Here is an 18,555-nt window from a genome sequence, read left to right as displayed (position 1 = left end):
CTATATTCACTTGCTAGGGGTGCCTGGATAAATACCAGAGTGAGCACCTTAAGTAACTGAAACTAGCCTTCCTACAGTTTGGAGTCTTGAGTTAAGGTGTTAGATTGAGGGGGTCTCTGCTCAGCTCACAGATATGTAAGCTTACGGTATCTTACATGGTTGTGCCCAGGTTTGTGCTGTGACCTATCTTTTTCTAATCAGGATACCAGTCGTATTGTATTAAGACCTTCTGATATGGCCTCATCTTCCTTTAACTGCCTATTTAAAGGGCATCTCTCCAAATACAGTCTGTATTGGCTGCTTTCCTGTGTTCACCTGATACAAGTTTAAGTCGTCAGAGAGGATGGAGCTTCAGTTGAGGAAATGCCTCCACGAGATCCAGTTGTAAGTATTTTCTCAATCAGTGATCAATGGACAAAGGCCCCAGACCCTTTAGGATGGTACAGTCCCTGGGCTAGTAGTCCTGGGTTCTATAAGAATGCAGGCTAAGGAGGCCACAGGAAGCAAACCTAGTAAGCAGCACCCTCCATGGCCTCTGCATCAGATCCTGCCTCTGGGTTCCTGCCCTGCTTGAGTTCCTGTCCTGATTTCCCACAGTGATAGACTGTGCACTGGAAGTATAAGTTGAATAAATCTTTTCCTCCCCAACTTGCTTTTTGGTTATGGTGTTTTGTCACAGCAATAAAACGTTGATGAAGACACGGTTCTTCTATTTTAATGTTCATATAAGGTGCAAATGAATTGGGAGAATCCAATCAGTCTTTTACCAATGTTTCTGGTTAGTGGCACTCAAGGATATCAGCTCAGCTCAATAAATAGGGCAGAGGTAATGACAGCAGAATAGCCATCACACTACAGGAGGATTTCCTCTTCCAGGAATAACAATAGGAACATTACATGGCTATGAGTACACTGAATCCTGAATTTCTTTGAGAGACCACAGTGGTACAGTGTTCTCCCCAGAATAGGAAATTACTTGTTTCTTCAATCACAGTACCAGAGACCAAGCAAATTCAACACAATGTCTTTGGAAGAGCGTAAGTCTGACACCAGGCTCAAGGTGATGGGACTGTAATGGTTAACTTTGTTAATTTGACCTAGAATCTCCAAAGATTTTAACAAGAAATTCTCTACACTGGGTTGACCAGTCTACAGGCCTGTGGGGATTAACTGATGTGAGAAGGCCAGGCCACTGTGGGCAGCACTATCCCCTAGGCAGGGTTCCTAAACTGCTTAAGAGCCGAAAGCAGAGCATAAGCAAACAATTGGGCATATATGAACTAGTTTCTTTCTGTTCTTGGAGTGGATGTGATATAACTAGCTGAAGTTCCTGCCTTGACTTCCTCACAATGATGAACTGTATATCTGATATTGTAAGTGAAATAAACCTCCTTGTTCCCTAAGTTGCTTAGGGCAGCTGTCAGAACAAAAATGAGTCTGGAACAGGAGCATTAAAGTAGCACATAGGTCAACGTCTGTCATGCACCAGTGAGCACGCTGGAAGCAACAGTGAGTTTGATTGCTGGAGAAGGCAACCTGCTTACAAAATTAAATAAAATGCAAGATGACTGTTTAAAAGCTGGTGACAATGGGGATGGGAGAGGAGAAAAAAAAAAAAGCTGGTAACAAGAAGAGGGTGGTGGTGGTGGTGGCAGAGAAAGACTCATTGGTCAAGAGCACTTGCTGCTTTTGTAGAGGAGCAGAGTTCAGTTTCTAGAACCCACATCAGGTAGCTGAGGACATTTAACTCCAGCTCCGGGTGGGTGTTGGGGGCAACACCTTTAACCTCCTCTGGCACACTCACCCATACACAAACACTCCTCACATAATGAAATGTCGTTTTTGTTTGTTTGTCTTGTTTTTAATATGCTGGTAACGGGATGGAGAGCTGTCTCAGTTGGTAAAAATGATGACCATGCCACCACCAGGACTGCAGTACAGATTCCCATGTAAAAAGCTGTACACATGGTGCCTGATCCTGTTACCTGTAAGTCCAGTGCTGGGAAAGTGGATACAGGTGGATGGATCCAGGGAATCACTGGTCAGCAGGCCAAGCTGGACTGCTGAACTACAGGTTCAGAGAGACTGTTTCAAAAACTAAAGGGAGAGGTATTGAGACTGACACCTGACATTAATGTGTCTGGCCTCCACGTGCACCACATACACAGATACACACAACCCCACATAAACACACTCAACACAGCCTCTACATTCAAAAGCTGGAGATCAAGGGATTGTTTAAGTAAAAAAAAAAAAGTTACAAACATCTAAACACCAAAAACAACCACAAGGAACTCCAAGAGGGTACTGGCTCATCCTTGGTACTGAGACTTTGGGATGCAACTGCTGTTTCCTGGAGGAAAGTATGGGAACAGTCTCATTAGTTTGTGGACACCTTAACATTCATGCTTCCCTGGCCAAAAGATGCAATATTCTCCATTTGACAATGCTTAAAGAATCAATACATTATACTGAGGCCTGCCTAAATAACAATGCAGACCTCATGAAATGGTTGCGATACTTTAAATGCATGTATCTTGGGACATACACTGCGTGGAAGGGCAAGCAGATGGCTTGAAGAAATCTTGGTTAAATGTGACAGGGAAGAACATAAAACTGTTGCTAAGATGTCCTAAAAGCAAGAGGATTCCACTCACAGTATTTTTTTCCCAATCGTTTTTTTACACCTACTAAAAAAGTACTCTTCAGCAATCCTAGATTCTATGTGTAGATGCTACATATAAGAGTATAAGTAACCTAGGATCTTATATGTATGTAAACCTACTGTGTCATTCACAAAACTTTCAGGTTTTTTTAAAAAGATTTATTTATTATTATATCTAAGTACACTGTAGCTGCCTTCAGATGCACCAGAAGAGGGCGTCAGATCTCATTACGGGTGGCTGTGAGCCAGCCACCATGTGGGTGCTGGGAATTCCACCATGTGGGTGCTGGGAATTGAACTCAGGACCGTAGGAAGAACAGTCAGTGCTCTTAACCGCTGAGCCATCTCACCAGCCTGAAACTTTCAGTTTTTAAACTGTCTTCAATAGTTAACAGATCCAGGGGCCTGGAGGTGGAACTTAGAGATGGAACCCTTGCTTAGCACATGAAAGGTCCTGTGTTCTAACACTGTTAAATAAGTAAATAAATGAATAATAAAGTTAGCAGCAATGGGCATTGAGCAGGTACAAGTTTTCGTCATTTCCCCTATCACAGTAAACCAGCAATTAGTTCATCTTCGGATTCTCCCAGTGTCTTGAGCTAGTTAGTGTCTTAAGACATCCAGCTGTATAGACTAGGATCCTGGAGTCCTGTTCATGGTTCCAAGAACCCATAGCAAGCTGGAATCTCTCTTTGTGGGGTAGGTTCAGGAGGTAGGGAAGAGGACAAGGAAGATTTGAAACACAGACTTTGATCATCACAAGTCAAACAGCCCGGACATGTGCTTCTTTCATCTCTTGTGCCCCGATACTCACACCTCCCGGGGCTACTCTGAAGGTGGAAAAAGTGGGAAAAGTCGCCCGCGGACCCTCCGCCTGAACACTGTCCAGTCCCTAGGCTACATACAGCCAGCAACCAACAGGCGCTCGGCGCCCCGCCCACTCCCCGCCCCCTGCCGAGGCCCCGTCTCATAACACGCGCTGCCGGCCGCCGCCCCGCCCCGCCCCCACGTGACAACCCCACCCTCCATAATCGCTCCGATTGGCTCTTGGGCAGCCGAGGGCGGAGTCTAACGAAGTACATTGTCCCAGACGCGGCTGCACTTTTCAAACCTCAACTGTAAGTAGCGTCGGTCAGCGTCTGTGCGGTCGCCGCCGGGAGTCGCCTCACAGGGGCCTGGCTGACGGCGACCAGCCGTTGTGGGGGAAGAGTGCGAGGTGAGCCCGTGTAGCCGTGGCCCCGTCGGAGGGAGGGCAGAACCCGCGGCGGCGCGGAGCTGCGGCCGAGCGGTCGGTGTGGGAGCGCGGGGACCCTGCGGCGAGCCCGAAGGCCAGAGCCGGCGTCCCTGAGCGCGGCCATGCCCGATAGCCTCCGCGGCGTCTCGACGTGGTCCTCCGGGTGGTTCCCGGGCTAGCGTGCTGTGGGCGCGGGACGCCTTCACGTCGGGGCGGGTGGAAGCGTCCGGCCAGCAGCCCGGGAGAAACTTTGCGGTCGTCGCGTGGGCCGCTGTCAGTCCCGGCGTGGGGAGCCACAGCTGTTTCCGTGACTTTTAGGCTTTAAAGCAGTGGGAATCCTTCTGTGCTTGTGACCCATCCTCAGACTAGACAGCCACACACGTCATGGCCACGGTCTGGATCTTTATCCTGACTCGGCCTTACCGTGGGAAAAGCGCTTCATTTGGCTTCACTCTCGGGATATAGATGAGTGGAGACAAAGTTGAAAGAAATTTCACGGCCAGCTGGTGGCTAGTGACAGGGCTGTGTTGGGACTAGAGAAGCACTGGCTTCAGCTTGCAAGTTGGAGTTAAGAAATACTTCTGAAAGCCTAGGAATTTCAGTCATAATCATTAGCTTGCTGTGTGACATTCACTGAGGGTTTGGTTGACGTCATGTTTACATCCATGGCACCGATAACACCGAACCTTGCCGGCAGGTTTGATACCTTGTGGACTTTTTAAGTTTTCAAGCGTAGGAGAGAGGCTGTGCCTTGAGCAGCAAGGTCTGCAGAGGGAACGAGGAAAGTGGAGGCATATGAAACATGGAATTTTGAACTCAAGGAGCACAGTTTTATTACAGAGAGATATAAACTCCTTTCTCATTGGTACAGTCTTCACGGTGAGATGCCCAGAAATTGTTTTCAACAACTTCATAAAAATTGAATCACAGTGCCTTAAAATTGTATATATTAAAAAAAACTAGTCCATGGAAATCGTGACCAAATTTTAGACCTGTCTTTTCTCCTAATCTTTTTGATATTAATTTAATTTTTTGGTAGTTTTAATATTTCAAGTAATTGGTTTTCTTGAGATACACACACATTTTAGATAATTTTCTGGAATGAAAATTATTTACTATTAAAGTAAATTTACTTACATGACAGTATGCTTAAGTTAGAAAAGTAATATTTCTGTAACTTCAAAATTTTTTGTATGTGGATAGATTGGTAATAGTTTTTCTTGGAATTCTTTTTTTTTTTTTTTTAAAGTAAGAATTTAGTTTCAGGAGATGGCTCTGCTGGGAAAGGTTCTTGCCACCAACTCAAATGTCCTGATCCCCACGACCTACATGGTAGAAAGAGAAAACCTAAGCTTACAGCTTGTCCTCTGACCTCTAAACTTGCATGTAATAAAATATTAAGAAAAAATTACTTTTTGGTTAGGTAGAAGTGGCATTTTAGTAGAAGCTTCATAAATTAACAGTCTACCATCTATATCTAAATTAAAATCTATAGACAATGTCGGCGTTTAATGGCAGACACTTCTAATTTCATTTTTCAGTTTGTATTGACAGTGAACAGCTTGTCATCAGTGTTAAGTGAACATATAACCATGTTTTCATTGCTTTGTTTGTAGCTGCTTGACAATTATAAGGAAGAATTTCTGTGTCGAAATCTCCCAGTTTTTTAGAGACTATATTTAAAAGTAAATTCTCTCAAGATATAATATATTATAATGCTTATTTCCTGTGTCTAAAATTCTTACTTCCTGCATCTTGACATTTGCTCTACTGTTGAGCCACACTTGAGTGCTTACAAACTTTTAAAGGATTTTTGAACTCAAGAGATCTGCCTAGCTCTGCCTTCTGAGTGCTGAAATTAAAGGCCCACACTACCAGCTCAATTTTGATTATTTATCTATTTATATGGCACTGTTGGGGATTGAACCTATGCCTTGTGCATGTAGGGTTGGTACTCTGCCAAAAGAGCTATATATGCAACTATACATAGTTTATATTATCTATACTAGACTATTTGAAAAAGATGCGTTTTTGAACTGAGTTCAAGACAAATATTCTTTTTAATTATCTTGTACATGTAAATGAGCCCCTTTTTTGAATTTATATTTATACATGATATATTTTGATTGATCACTTTGCTTTTTCCAACTAGTACAAAAGAGGATGTACTTTAAGCATTGAGAAATTTTAATTGTAAAATGGTAGTAGTTTTTTAACCCTTTAAGAATTAGATTCCAGTTTACATTGTAACAGTTACTGAAGAAACATTATTTCAGAGGTGCTATTAGTAAAGGGTACGGTAATTTATTTTACAACAGAAATCCAATTTTCCATCTGATGAGTGATGAGCTCTGTGTAAGTCGTTGGCCTGCCATTATTTCCGTTTTTCAACATCTTCTCATCCTACTTCACAATTACAGGATCTATTTCTTTTTCTGAAGGTGGGTGGGGATGGCATCAGGCCCGGTGGGTGTCAGGCCGAGCTTCCTTGCCTGGGACGTAACCCCGCTGTAATCTATACTCTAGTGGTTGGACTAGAGTCAGTTGGCTTCCCATTGTGATTTTCAGGGAATTAAATTACTGGATTTTGCTTGCTGTTCAGTGTTTTAAAACAAACATAACAGTACAGTGCTGTGAGTAGAGTACATAGAACAGAGAAATCATCTGTCAACACTAAAGCTGTCTTCCAGTCCCTGGCCAACTAAAACACATCCTTGAACGCACAGAAAGTTCTTATTTCTTATAGATGCTAGATAAGTAAACCTTCAGTGTATCTGTTTCCTAGAGATAGCTCAGTCTTGTTGGTGCCCATGTAGTAGAGAGAAGTTGCTTGGCTGCCATATTCATTCACATTTACTTCATGAAGGTCTATGGATAGGACAAGTATGTGGCTTTCAGGATGTTTTTAGCTAACATAGATATTTTCATGAAAACAAGTGGTCGTCTAGTCTGGAACAGAGCAGACTAAATGGTTATTGTTTTTTGGGTTTTTTTTTTTAAATCTTACATTATAATAGATGATACAATAATTTTATTAGCATTTCTGAGTTATGTGGCTTCCTTGTTTTTAAAAAGAAGTTCTGTAAGAGCAGTTTTAAATATTTCTTATTTAACCAACTACTGAAATAAGCAGAGACTGTTTTGAAAGCTTTGATACTGCAATTTCACGATGAATCTCAGTTCAGCTTTATCCCTTTAGATGCACCTAATCATTTATAGCATTTTGTTCAAACAGTTTTTAGTTCTTACTAGGTACACCATTCTGAGTTGCTTAAGCTCAAGTAAAAGGTTATTGTCCTTTAGACAGAAAATATGATTGCAATCTAATATTAAATTTTCAGGTAAATTGGTATGTCCAGAGTTCTCTTGTTTGAAGCATAAAGAAAAGACATTTAAGTCAACCTGTGGGTTTGAGGCAAGGCTTCCTGGGTACCAGCATGAATAAGAAGTAGCCATTTAAGGAAAGGTAGAAAGGATGTTTCAGGCAGAGAGGCAAAGCACAGACATGGAGGAAAAACATGAGACTGACTTGTGGCAGGAAATGAAGCTGGTGTGGTCTCAGCTTCTGGGGTCTTCGTGTACCATGCTGCAAAGGGTTTCAGGTTTTAGTCCCTGGGGCTAGTAAAGGAGTCAAAGCCGACAACCCACTTCTAAATGCTTTCTGTATTGCATTCTGTAACTTCTACTTTCATGAGCCTTCTCGCTTGATAACCTTGAAATGAATAACTTTTGAATGGCGCTGCTAGATTTAGAAAGATGCTTATTTTGTTAGTGATTGTCATACTTGCCCTCTCCAGTCAATCAAAGGTACAGATCAAATGTAAGATGTCGATCTCTTCCTTCCTTTATTGATCCATATCTGAATTCTTATTGTAGTTGTAATAGGAATTAATGAAAAAAATTGGAAAAAGTATGGCACATACTAGTGTAAGATCGAAATCTTACTTCTTCTGTCATGCATTTATGCCTTCTATCAGTGTGTCTATAATTGTTTACAAACACACATTCAGTAAGTTCCTTAAGATATTTTTAATGGTATAATCTGATAAAATATGAAGCAATTTCAAATTAAGTAAGATACATTGGTAATTTGTGAATTTAGAATGTTATATTCTTGTTTAGAATTGGTTATAACTATGAGTTGTAGAAGAGAAGATCTGTAGATTGTTCATTAGAAGCAAGAGAATTAGTAGTAATTTTAAGGCATACAAGGAGAGTCAGAGAACTGTTAGCCCTCATGTATCTTAAATGAGAGGCAACCTGTTTGTAAAGACTTTGGTGGACAGAGGTGACATTTGGGCTCCATTATATACAAAATTGACCAGAGGAGGAGAAATGAGAAAATACCTAGACTGACAATTCATTTAAGTGTAGTAAATAGATAATGGCAAACAAGAAAGCTGTATGGATCCTTAAATAGCTTCTGATGCAGGTATATTAGTAGCAGGTAGATGTGCCTGAGGTCAGTTTTCTTGAAATGTCTTCTTTTAAAGCAAAGTTTGTATTTTGGAGATGCAGAGCCATAATGAAATGAGTTGTAACATCAAAACTCATTTTTGTATTTAAATATATTTGAAAAATTTGCAATTGTTTAACATTGTTTTTGGATACATCTATTGTCATACAAATAACCATGGTATATTCATCCATAATAATAGCCATCAGTTCATATGAGTGTTAGGGAATTTGTTAGGGTATGAAGTTAATACATGCCAACACCCCAAGGAAAGCCCTTTAATGAGCTGATAAATAAGAACTGGCTTAGACTATCTATGCATTTCACTAACTTTTATTTTTAAAAAGTTCCTTTTCTCTCCATATAACTAAATAACAGGCTTTGCCAAGCTTAATTCTAATTAATAAACCTATATATCACGTTTTAGACTCTTTTGGAAGGTCTCAGTACAAATCTGGGCTTTTCTCACATTTACTATATACATACATACATACATACACACATACATACATTATTCTTTGAAAATTTCACACATGCATGCAATGTATCTTAATCATATTTACTGCCTACTCTCTCCGTCTTTTCTTAGAACTCCATCACATCTCCCTCCTAAATTCTTGCCCTCGTTTATTTAATCACACAGAGTCCTCATAGTGCTGCTCCTATGTACTAGTGAGGTCATCCACATGGGAATCTATCAGAGGCCACACTCCCTCTAACAATCATCAACTACTTAGAGCTTCTCAGGTAGGGGTGGGGCTGTGGGAGCTCCTCCTCTCCTTGCTGGAACTTTTAAGGGTTTGATCTCCTCAGGTAACCACAGCCACTGTGAGCTGGTATGTGCAAGGTCAAGTCTTGCCTAAAGGACAGCATTTCATAGTGCTTCTCCCTGTCCTACAGCTCTGACATTCTCTTCCAATATGTTCCCTGAGAAAAGTATTTTAAAGTTACTGCTTATTATAACGAGTTAAAGCTAAGTTTGTTTTTAAAAATGCTAGGTATTTTTCTGTGTAACTGTAAACAATGTAATAATTTTAACAGTATATAGCCTGAAGTTGTACATGGTCTCTGCATGAGATCTGACCTACGATTTGTATAGTGAATACCATCAGCTATATATAAATGCAAAGAAAAATTTGAGGCCTTGAAAAAAATCTAACCAATGATGGCTCTTGAACGTCAGGCAAATTAAATTCTGCAAAGTAAATACTGCAAAGTAAAGTATATAGACTTGACACCTTTGCTCTTGCGAATGAAAAAGAGTTTGCATTTTCCTGGCCACACATTCACAGCCATTTCCTATCATAAGGAAGGTGTTATCAGTTGTTTTCTTGTATATTCATATTATTTAGGTTTAAAGTATTTAGCCTCAGGAGATGACATGACAGCAACCACAGCTGTTTTTATTGATTATTGAAGTAAAATGCTTTAAGTTTAGATAAGCTAATAATAAGAAATTCTAATTACCATAATCTCACTGGGGATGACTACTGCTAATATTTTGCTGTAATTTTCCAATCTTCTGTGGCCTTTTATAGTCTACCCTCTGATTTATCATACTGCTTATAAACTTTTATGTCTTTACTTCCATATTTAATGAGTTAATCTTTGAAAGTGCAACTTTCTTGAGTATGTTATTATGTTGGATTTTAGAGTTTATACATTCAACAGGTTCTTGGAGTGTTTTTAAATGTATAAATCATACTTAATTAAACATAAATATTTGATGCCCAAAGGGATCATATTGCCTCTTGAAAATTGAGAGTAGAAAATGCTTATTTATAAAGTGTTTACTAGTTCCAGTTTTCTCTGAGAGACAAACATCCTATCATCTAAAGTCTATATGAAAGAAAAATTAAGACTCATGAACTTGTCTCTGATGAATTGCAGTGTTCTTTGTTGATGAAAACTGTTGGAAAGATAGCCCAGTTGTGTCAGTGATTAGGCCTGTTCCTTCTATTTGTAGAAATGAGAATAGTGCAAGTGTAATCATAAGTGTAGGTACAAAACTCTAAAATCCAAAGGTGGTGCAGAAGAGGCTTTTCCTAACTGACTGAATGTAGAAATCGATATTCATATTGATTTTCCAGACAATATAATATGACAAGGGAAACAGTGTCTTCAGAACTAAGAAGGTATGAAAAGTTAAACTGAACACAGGGTGATGCTATAGGCCTATAATCCTAGTGCTCGAGAGAGAAGGATTATAGCTAGTTCAAGGTCAGTCTGGATTACACAGAGTTCTAGGACTGGACTGCATACTGAGACCCTTAAAATAATACAGACAGCTACTGAAAATGTTTGGCTATTTTTTGCCAATGTTTTCACATGTCTTTCGTGTGTTTTTACGTTTCTCTTTTCTTGTAAGAACACCAGTCATAGTGGATTAGGGCCCTACCTTAATGGTCTCTTTTTAACTTAGTCACCACCTTAAAAGCCCTTATTTGAAAAAGAAGTTACAGTGTGAGGTACTGGGTTTAATATTTCACCTAACAGATAGAAGGAATATGTAGTTTGGCCTATAATAGTAGCTGTTAGGATTTGAATATATTTTGTCCTCCAGACTTGTGTTGAATTTCCATTGTGAGGTGCTTTGCTATGTAGTCCTGGCAGACCTCATATGCATTCTGTATTTCAGGCTGGCCTCACACTCTTAGCAGTCCTGCCTTAAGTCTTCAGATTGCTTTAGCCTTCTGGGTCTTGGAATTTATAGGTGTATGTGCCACCACATCCAGCCTTTGTGAGCTGTTAAGAGGGTGAGGACCTCAAGTCTGTGGTTCAAGCCCCTAGGAAGTGATTAGGATTAGGTAAGGTTCTTAGGGTAGAACCCCTGTGTTGATGAAACATCCTAGTGGCTTTATGAAAGGAGGGTAAGGAACCAGACATGTGCACACACTCCTTGTCTCTTTTCATGTGATACTGTGATAGTCTCCAGCAGGAAGGCCACCATCATTTGAGGCTCCTTGTCCTTGTCCTTCCAGAACTGTAAGCCAAAATAAGCACATTTTCTTTATTAATAGCCTACCTTGGGAATTCCAATATAGTAACAGAAACCAGACTGATACAGTAGGAAGCTTAAAACTCTGTATACAGCCTCATAGCTGTAATGAACAGTAAATGGAATTCACACCCAGGAGCATTTCAGCTCAATTCTTTCCCCCACCTCCCAGCATTGGTATTCTCAGACTCCAAGAGCTGTATCCCCAGCTACCTAGAGAAGTGTTTTGCTCCAAGACCAAAGGCTATATAGAAATAATTTACAAATTTGAAAACCAAACAAAATGTAGAACAGAAAACACTGCCTGTTTCCTAAGGAGAAGATACTAGTTGGCATTTGAATGTAGCAAAGTTTTAAAAAACAAACAAAAAGAGTTGCTCTCAGCAGGAGGTGAGGAGGGTGATGTAGCAACAGGAACAGACACTAGAGGGTTATTATGGTAGAGTCCTAACAGAATAACTGCTGATCTTTCATAGACAGACTTGGCTGAGAGTCCACCATAATTACACAGATTTGGTTAATATCAAATAGTAATTTGATACCAAAAGTGCCAAAAGTTGCAGACTATGAACTTCAGATATGGATTTGACTCTGGATTGGTAATTTATTTATGATCAGTCATTGACCCAGCAAAATAAGAGTTTTCAGCACGGGGTTTTGCCAAGGGAAGAACTGTTAAGGTCTAGGGGGTGGTTCGAGTTTTAGTTTTGGAAAGTAGCCAATCCATGAGCAAGTTCTATTTCTTGACTTATGCGGGACAGAAATATAATGCACAAAATATGAATTTGCCACCAAGTTTGTGGACATATTAAGTTAAAACAAATATTCATTACATTACTATATTAAATTCCACAGGTGTGTGGAAGCCATGGGTGTAAAGAATAGTAATTCACAGTCAATACAAATGATACCTCCTTCCACCTGCATCATAACCATTTCTCACTATTTTTATAGAAGTTTCTTTTTAAGTGAAGTCAGTAGCTTTGCTTAGGTACCATTCAATTTGTGTCTATGTGTGCTTCTGGTGTTTTCCGCTTGTGAATAGAATAAGCTCCTGAAATCAGCATATCTATGTTGTTCTATCTGAATACTATATTTGGAGCTGTGTAAGTAGTGCACATCCTGCCTGAGATAATGTCTCTTTTTTTCAGTTACATTTAAGTTTCATCTTCTCTCTTCCTGTCTCTTCTTTTAACTAGGTAAAAGTCGGTGCCTAGAGAAGCAGGTCTGGCAGTCGTCAACATGTCTCGGAGGAGATTTGATTGCCGAAGTGTCTCAGGCTTGCTAACTACAACCCCTCAGACGCCGATGAAAACAGAGAATTTTAATAATTCCTATACACTTACCCCAAAAGAACTTGGGAGGTAAGGAAACTTAGATATATGTGCTGGCTAAATTCAGTATTTTATTTGTTATAAAACTTGGAACTGTTATCAGCGATTAGAAAGAAAAGCTTTCATCTCTCTCCATTTTCTTAGCTGAACAGAAAATTAAATCTGTGGAGGAGTTTATATCAAACATTCCACCTAGCTCCAGATCTTATTTCTTTTTGCTTCTGTGTCAGTAAATGGGAAGGGACAGCTCAGGCTGCCAAGTCCTCATCTGGGCTCTACCATTGATTACATATGTGACTTCAGTTAAATTATAACACCTCTTACTGCCATCTGAAAAAGAGATAAGGATAATTGTATTTAATTTATGTAGTTTTTTTAGGGTTAAATTACTTAGTATTTGTAAAGGGCTAATACAGTGTTATATGTTTTGGTTCAATACATTTTGTTTTTTCAATTCCTAGCTACTGTGTCTGTGTTAAAGAGATACTTCCTCATTCCATATGTACATACCCTCATAAATTAAGAATATTTAACTCATGTCTAGTATCACAGTTTTATATTACAAAGAATTGCTCTTCTGTATTAGTAGACACCTGTCTAAAATTCTTGGCTTAATCAAGTGTGCATTTCTTCTGGCCACCCATGCCCTTGACATTGAGTACGACAGTAACTTTTTAGAATGTACTAGAAAACCTGTGCTAAGTCACTTATCTGTTGTGTGTCTTCTTAGGTTTAAAGTAATCATGGATATGAAGAGTTAGGTCATATTGTTTTATGTGTATGTGTGTTTGTATGGAGGTAAATGTTCGGCTTATGCCACAGTGGTTTACAAGGTGTTTTGTATTGATGGATAGACAAAAAACCAGTATGATCTCAGTGTGGAATCTGAAATTGGCTGGACTATGAAAGGTAATTCTTTGCTTGTGTCTTTTATGTTTTAGGTAGAGGCAAGTCCTGGCCCCTTTTTCATAACATAGAGATGAAACCATCCCTCAGACATAGAATATTTTGCTGCTTGCTCTACTAATCTCTCCTTCATAAGTAGACATGGTTTCCTTTAGTTAGCTACATTCAATATATACTCGACAGTCTTTCAAATATTTAAACAAAGCTAGTATTAAACATCATTAGTTTCCCTAAGTACGTATCATATGGCACAGTATCCAGACAGACTTCCTTTGTTCGATTACCCTCTTTTGGAACACTTTCTGCTTTTGATTGTTTCTGTTCGAACGAGGGGCCTAGTTTAGGCACAGTATTGTTCACAGTCTTACTTTGTGAGAAGCCTGCTGAAGCCATTAGATGCCCGTGTATCTCCTTCCACAATTTGTTCCTCTCTCTTTCCTCTTTGTCCCCCTTTCTTCTATCCATTTTTATCACTAGGGATGCCCAGTCTGTGTCATATAGCATCATATTATTCTGACTAAGCTAGTTACTTGACCTTCCTTCGCTCTGGATCAAAATTTGTGATCAGTGATCTTCTTAGTTGAGTATTACCTCTTTTTACTTAGATGAGAAGATAGACTGTCTTCAAGTTGCCTTTTATTGTAAAACAATTGGAAATTGCTCTGAACAGACACTTAGACAAAGGCTTAAGCCTTCTTACCTGTTTTTCTAGGTTACTATTTGGATGAGTAGCTTTTATTAGGTTAACTTCAAAGTAATAGGCATAGAGGCTAAAGAGCTTTTTTCCTTTAACTTTGTAAAGGACTTGCGTGGGGCCACTGTTAACTTTAAATTGTCTACAGGTGAAGTGATGTCATAAGGAACCAGCTTTTAGACATTTTAAAGCAAAAGCTCATTATAGGTTATGGTTAAAGCCAAAGTCAGATTCCCGGTGTCCCAGAATCAGATAGCTTCATGGAAGAGACTTAAATCACATCTTGAAATTGCCTTGGGCTAATGACTCATATGGTAAATATTGTTCCTTTTAATTTTCAACATTGGTAATTAAAAATTCTAATTTTTAAATCCTTCCATAAATCTTAAAATTCTGTCAAGTTCTTAACCAGTCTTAGACTGCATCAGATTGTATGTCTGATGAAGTGAAGTTGGGGTTCATTCTTTTCTTTCCTCTGGGAGGTTTGCATATTTTGTAATTTAGAAACATAATTCTAGCATATGGAAAAATATAAGTTATCTGTCCATACCAGCTGCATTTAAAAATTAATTTTAAAGTATCCTTTAAGCAACACAAAGGGAAATATATAACGTAAGTCTAAGTTCATTTTTCACTAAACTGCATTGTTCCTGTTTTTTACCATGTTGGGTAAGTTTTTTCCACCCCTCCCCCAGCTGAGGCAAAGTTTCATCGGCCTTGTGGTTAGAAGGGTGAGGCAGATTCAGAAATAAAACGTCAGCTTCCTTTGTGGCTTACCCTCCCCATCCCTTGGTGTTTTATTGTGTGTTTTAGAATGCCGAGGGTAACGGCTAGACCGTTCACTGCTGGGAAATGTAGTCAGCCTTGCCCTTTATGTTATTATTAAGGTTTTACATGCTCTTGACGATTTCGCTTCAATTTGGTATAGGAACATATTTTAAAGATTACTGTTAGACTTCTTAAACTACAACTGGCATGTAAGAATATAAAGTAGATACTTGTTTTTTTTTTCACCTAAAGCCTCTGATAATAATGGTAAAATATTTATCTTCCTTCACAGTATTTATATAAATACATGCATATGTAATTGTGTAAATATGTTGATGTAACTTTCTCAAATGTTTAAAAATGTAAATGTGAGCCAGGCAGTGGTGGTGCACAGCTTTATTTAGTCCCAGCACTCTGGAGGCAGAGGCAACTGTGGATCTCTTGAGTGGGAAGCCAGCTTGGTCCAGGATGGCCAGGGCTGCACAGTCTTGAAAAACCAAAAAAAGAAGAAGATGATAATGATGAAGAGGAGGAGGAGGAGGGGGGAGGGGGAGACAAGAGGAAGAGGAAGAAGAAGAGGAGGAGGAGGCAGCAGCAGCAGCAGCAAATATGGATTTAAAAACAGCACAATGTGTGGTATTATAGTAGATATTCAGACTCTAGCATTTGTTCAGAAGCATTTCAGGTGATATTATGTGTTAGTTAGCTAAATAAAGGTTTTTTTAATAGACTTGATTAATTAGATTAGACACATTCCCTGTCCTCATAGAGTGTTCCCTTAGCAGTGAACACTGTCAGAAGAACCATCACCCATGACATATGGTCAACTTTGTCCTGAGTCCATGAATATAAGAGTAGTTTAAGAGAGTCTTAGGAAGCTGAAATAGTGAAGTAAAAATAGATGAAACTTGTTAATCTTGCTACTTGTTTTTGAACAATTCTAGTTCATAGATACCATCAGGTAACTGGAGTGTAGTGACGTCATCACAACTGTAAATGCCCTGTCTTTCAGATATGTAATGTCCTTAGTTTACTAGCTTAGTTCCTAAATTTTACAAGGTGAGAGTTTTCCTAAAACCTCAACTCCCTTTTCTGTTTTAGACAAGTAAGACTTGGTAGGTGTTAAGCTCAATAAACAAATCCATTTTAAGGGGAGAAATTGTTCCATAGTTGTGAGACAAGAAAGCTAGAAATTCTTGGCACTTAGAGGAAAGGGTCAGGTTTGTATAGGCAGTTTATTTCATTGAGGTATGTAGGCTTCATATTATAGATTGTATAGTATACTTTAATTATTAGCTACATGTTTTTAGATTGACACTGATTTTGAGGAATTTGGGAAATAATGAGGAGGAAACTGTTGTTCTGGTTCTTGTGAGTAACAAAATCCAGGCAAGCAATTTCTTCTCCTAACTCCCACACAGAGGGTTAAATCACTTGGTTAAATGGTTGACCCTGCTATCAGCTGACCATCTATGTTTAGAAGTATATTTCTGAGAGTAACTGCAGCAATGGAGTTAAAATACTAGTTTCTGGAGATTTACTTGTACCCAAGTTAGTACCAGAAACTAGAATGTGGTTTATTCTTAGTTATTAAATTGGGATCTTTTAGACTAAAGCCTAGCAGGTTTATGGTAGGCTTCAATCTGAAAACCCTCTGGAATTGAATGTAAACCTCCCTGTCTAAGGGCATGTTGCCTTTTTTTGGAGGATGCAAATCAATAGTTTATTAATTCTTATAATAATCATATGTTCAGAATGGCTGTATATCTTTGTAAAACTAAATGCTTATAATAATATATGCATATACCAGGAGAAATAATCTTTGTGCTTTTAAGTTTGGGTAAGATGCTAAGTACTTCTATTAAAGAGATAAAAACATATATACTTTCCTAAAATGATCGACGTGACATTACTGGGTGTCTTTATACCAAACTGTTGATCAGCCTTAATTTCTTACTTGATCCCAACATACATTTGAATGCCCTCCATAGGATCTATATCCCTTGTGTAAATGTTAGAGGCATAGAGGTGATAGGCAGATGATAGGCAGAAACACTGAAATGTATTATACTTAGTAAAAACAGAGGTTTATTCTGCTATGATAATCATCTACACTTAAGCGGTAACACTGTAGACTTAATAAAAGAGCGCATACTATTTGTGTCAGCTTGTACAAAAAAGAAAATTCCCTAATGGCACAGATCCATGAAAGCCTCCCCTTAAGTTGGAGCTATGCAGTTTCCTTCCCTGTTCTGTCTTCCAGAGGAAAATTTGCTGTGGTTAGACAATGTATATCGAAGTCAACTGGACAGGAGTATGCTGCCAAATTCCTGAAAAAGAGAAGAAGAGGGCAGGATTGCCGGGCAGAGATTCTGCACGAGATAGCTGTGCTGGAGTTGGCCAGGTCTTGTCCCCACGTTATTAATCTGCATGAGGTCTACGAAAATGCAACGGAAATCATTTTGGTGTTAGAATAGTAAGTATGTGCTTCGTACATTTAAGGTGTTTATTTTAATTGGTGGAATATGATGCAGGATGTCAGAGATAATAACAGTATGACAACATTGGCTATTGACACAATATTAGAGAGACATAGTTTATATTTGTACATTTTTGCCAAGGCTAAATATGTAGCCTCAAACATCTAGACCAAAATTCATTAATAGCAGGCAACAAATATAGGCAACCCAACAATTTGGGAATATAGTTGCAATAATTTAATTCCATATTAATAGTTTATAATTTGAGGGTTTTGTCTAGAAGTAATCTAATGACAAATAAAATAGAAGCCATGTTTTATGTTTTGCTAGTCTGTTTAGTAAAACATGTCCAAGGAAATGATGCAAGAAGAGGGCTTGTAAAAGATGTCTACTACATTGTTAGGCCGTTTATAGTACATAGGATTTAAAAAGCGTGCACACACACACACACACACCTCACGCCAAACTTTTTATGTCTTTGAGTTCTAAATTATGCAAACCTTTTTTTATAGTTAAAAATTATTTTTAAAGAGTTTTATAAGATGAAATCCCAACCCTGAATATAAACAGAAACAAATGGATTTAACCTTCCTCTGTATCTCTGACTGACTATATGGCATAGTGGGCCATACTTTGGCTTAAAAGAATAGCAAAGAAAAGAAGAAAGAAAGAAGAGAGAGAGAGAGAGAGAGAGAGAGAGAGAGAGAGAGAGAGAGAGAGAGAGAGAGAGAGAGAGAGAAGAAGGAAAGAAGGAAGAGGAGGAGGAGGAAGGAAGGAAGGAAGGAAGAAAATAAAAAGGGGGCTGGGGGAAATGTGTTGCTTGCTGTCAGGTGTGGTATTAGCAGGTTTAAGCAGAATTGACAGATATCTCCCCACTGAAACCAGAGTGTCATGTAGAGCCGGCTGACCAGGTTCAGCCAGGGAAGATTCATGGAGACCTTGGTGTGCAGAGCCAGGAAGTCTGCAAACACTAATTTAACAACATCAGAAGGATACAGATTGGAGCTTTAAAGCCTACTT

The 18,555-nt window shown here is 39.0% G+C and overlaps 1 protein-coding gene across 1 annotated transcript in view; it reads left to right on the top strand.

Annotated features, from left to right (window-relative positions):
* The first annotated feature begins 3,738 nt into the window (after positions 1 to 3,738).
* The window catches only part of Stk17b (serine/threonine kinase 17b), a 28,511-nt gene continuing 13,694 nt past the window's right edge, over positions 3,739 to 18,555 (top strand). The window contains exons 1-3 of the mRNA XM_021198079.1: positions 3,739 to 3,881; positions 12,553 to 12,717; positions 17,319 to 17,531. Of these exons, the coding sequence (XP_021053738.1) occupies positions 12,596 to 12,717; positions 17,319 to 17,531 (335 nt within the window). The 5' untranslated portion in view covers positions 3,739 to 3,881; positions 12,553 to 12,595. The remainder of the gene's footprint in view (positions 3,882 to 12,552; positions 12,718 to 17,318; positions 17,532 to 18,555) is intronic.

The sequence above is a fragment of the Mus pahari genome, chromosome 5, assembly GCF_900095145.1.
Source record: "Mus pahari chromosome 5, PAHARI_EIJ_v1.1, whole genome shotgun sequence".
NCBI lineage: Eukaryota > Metazoa > Chordata > Mammalia > Rodentia > Muridae > Mus > Mus pahari.
Note: the sequence above shows the minus strand (reverse complement) of the source record. Positions and strands in the feature narration are given on the sequence as shown.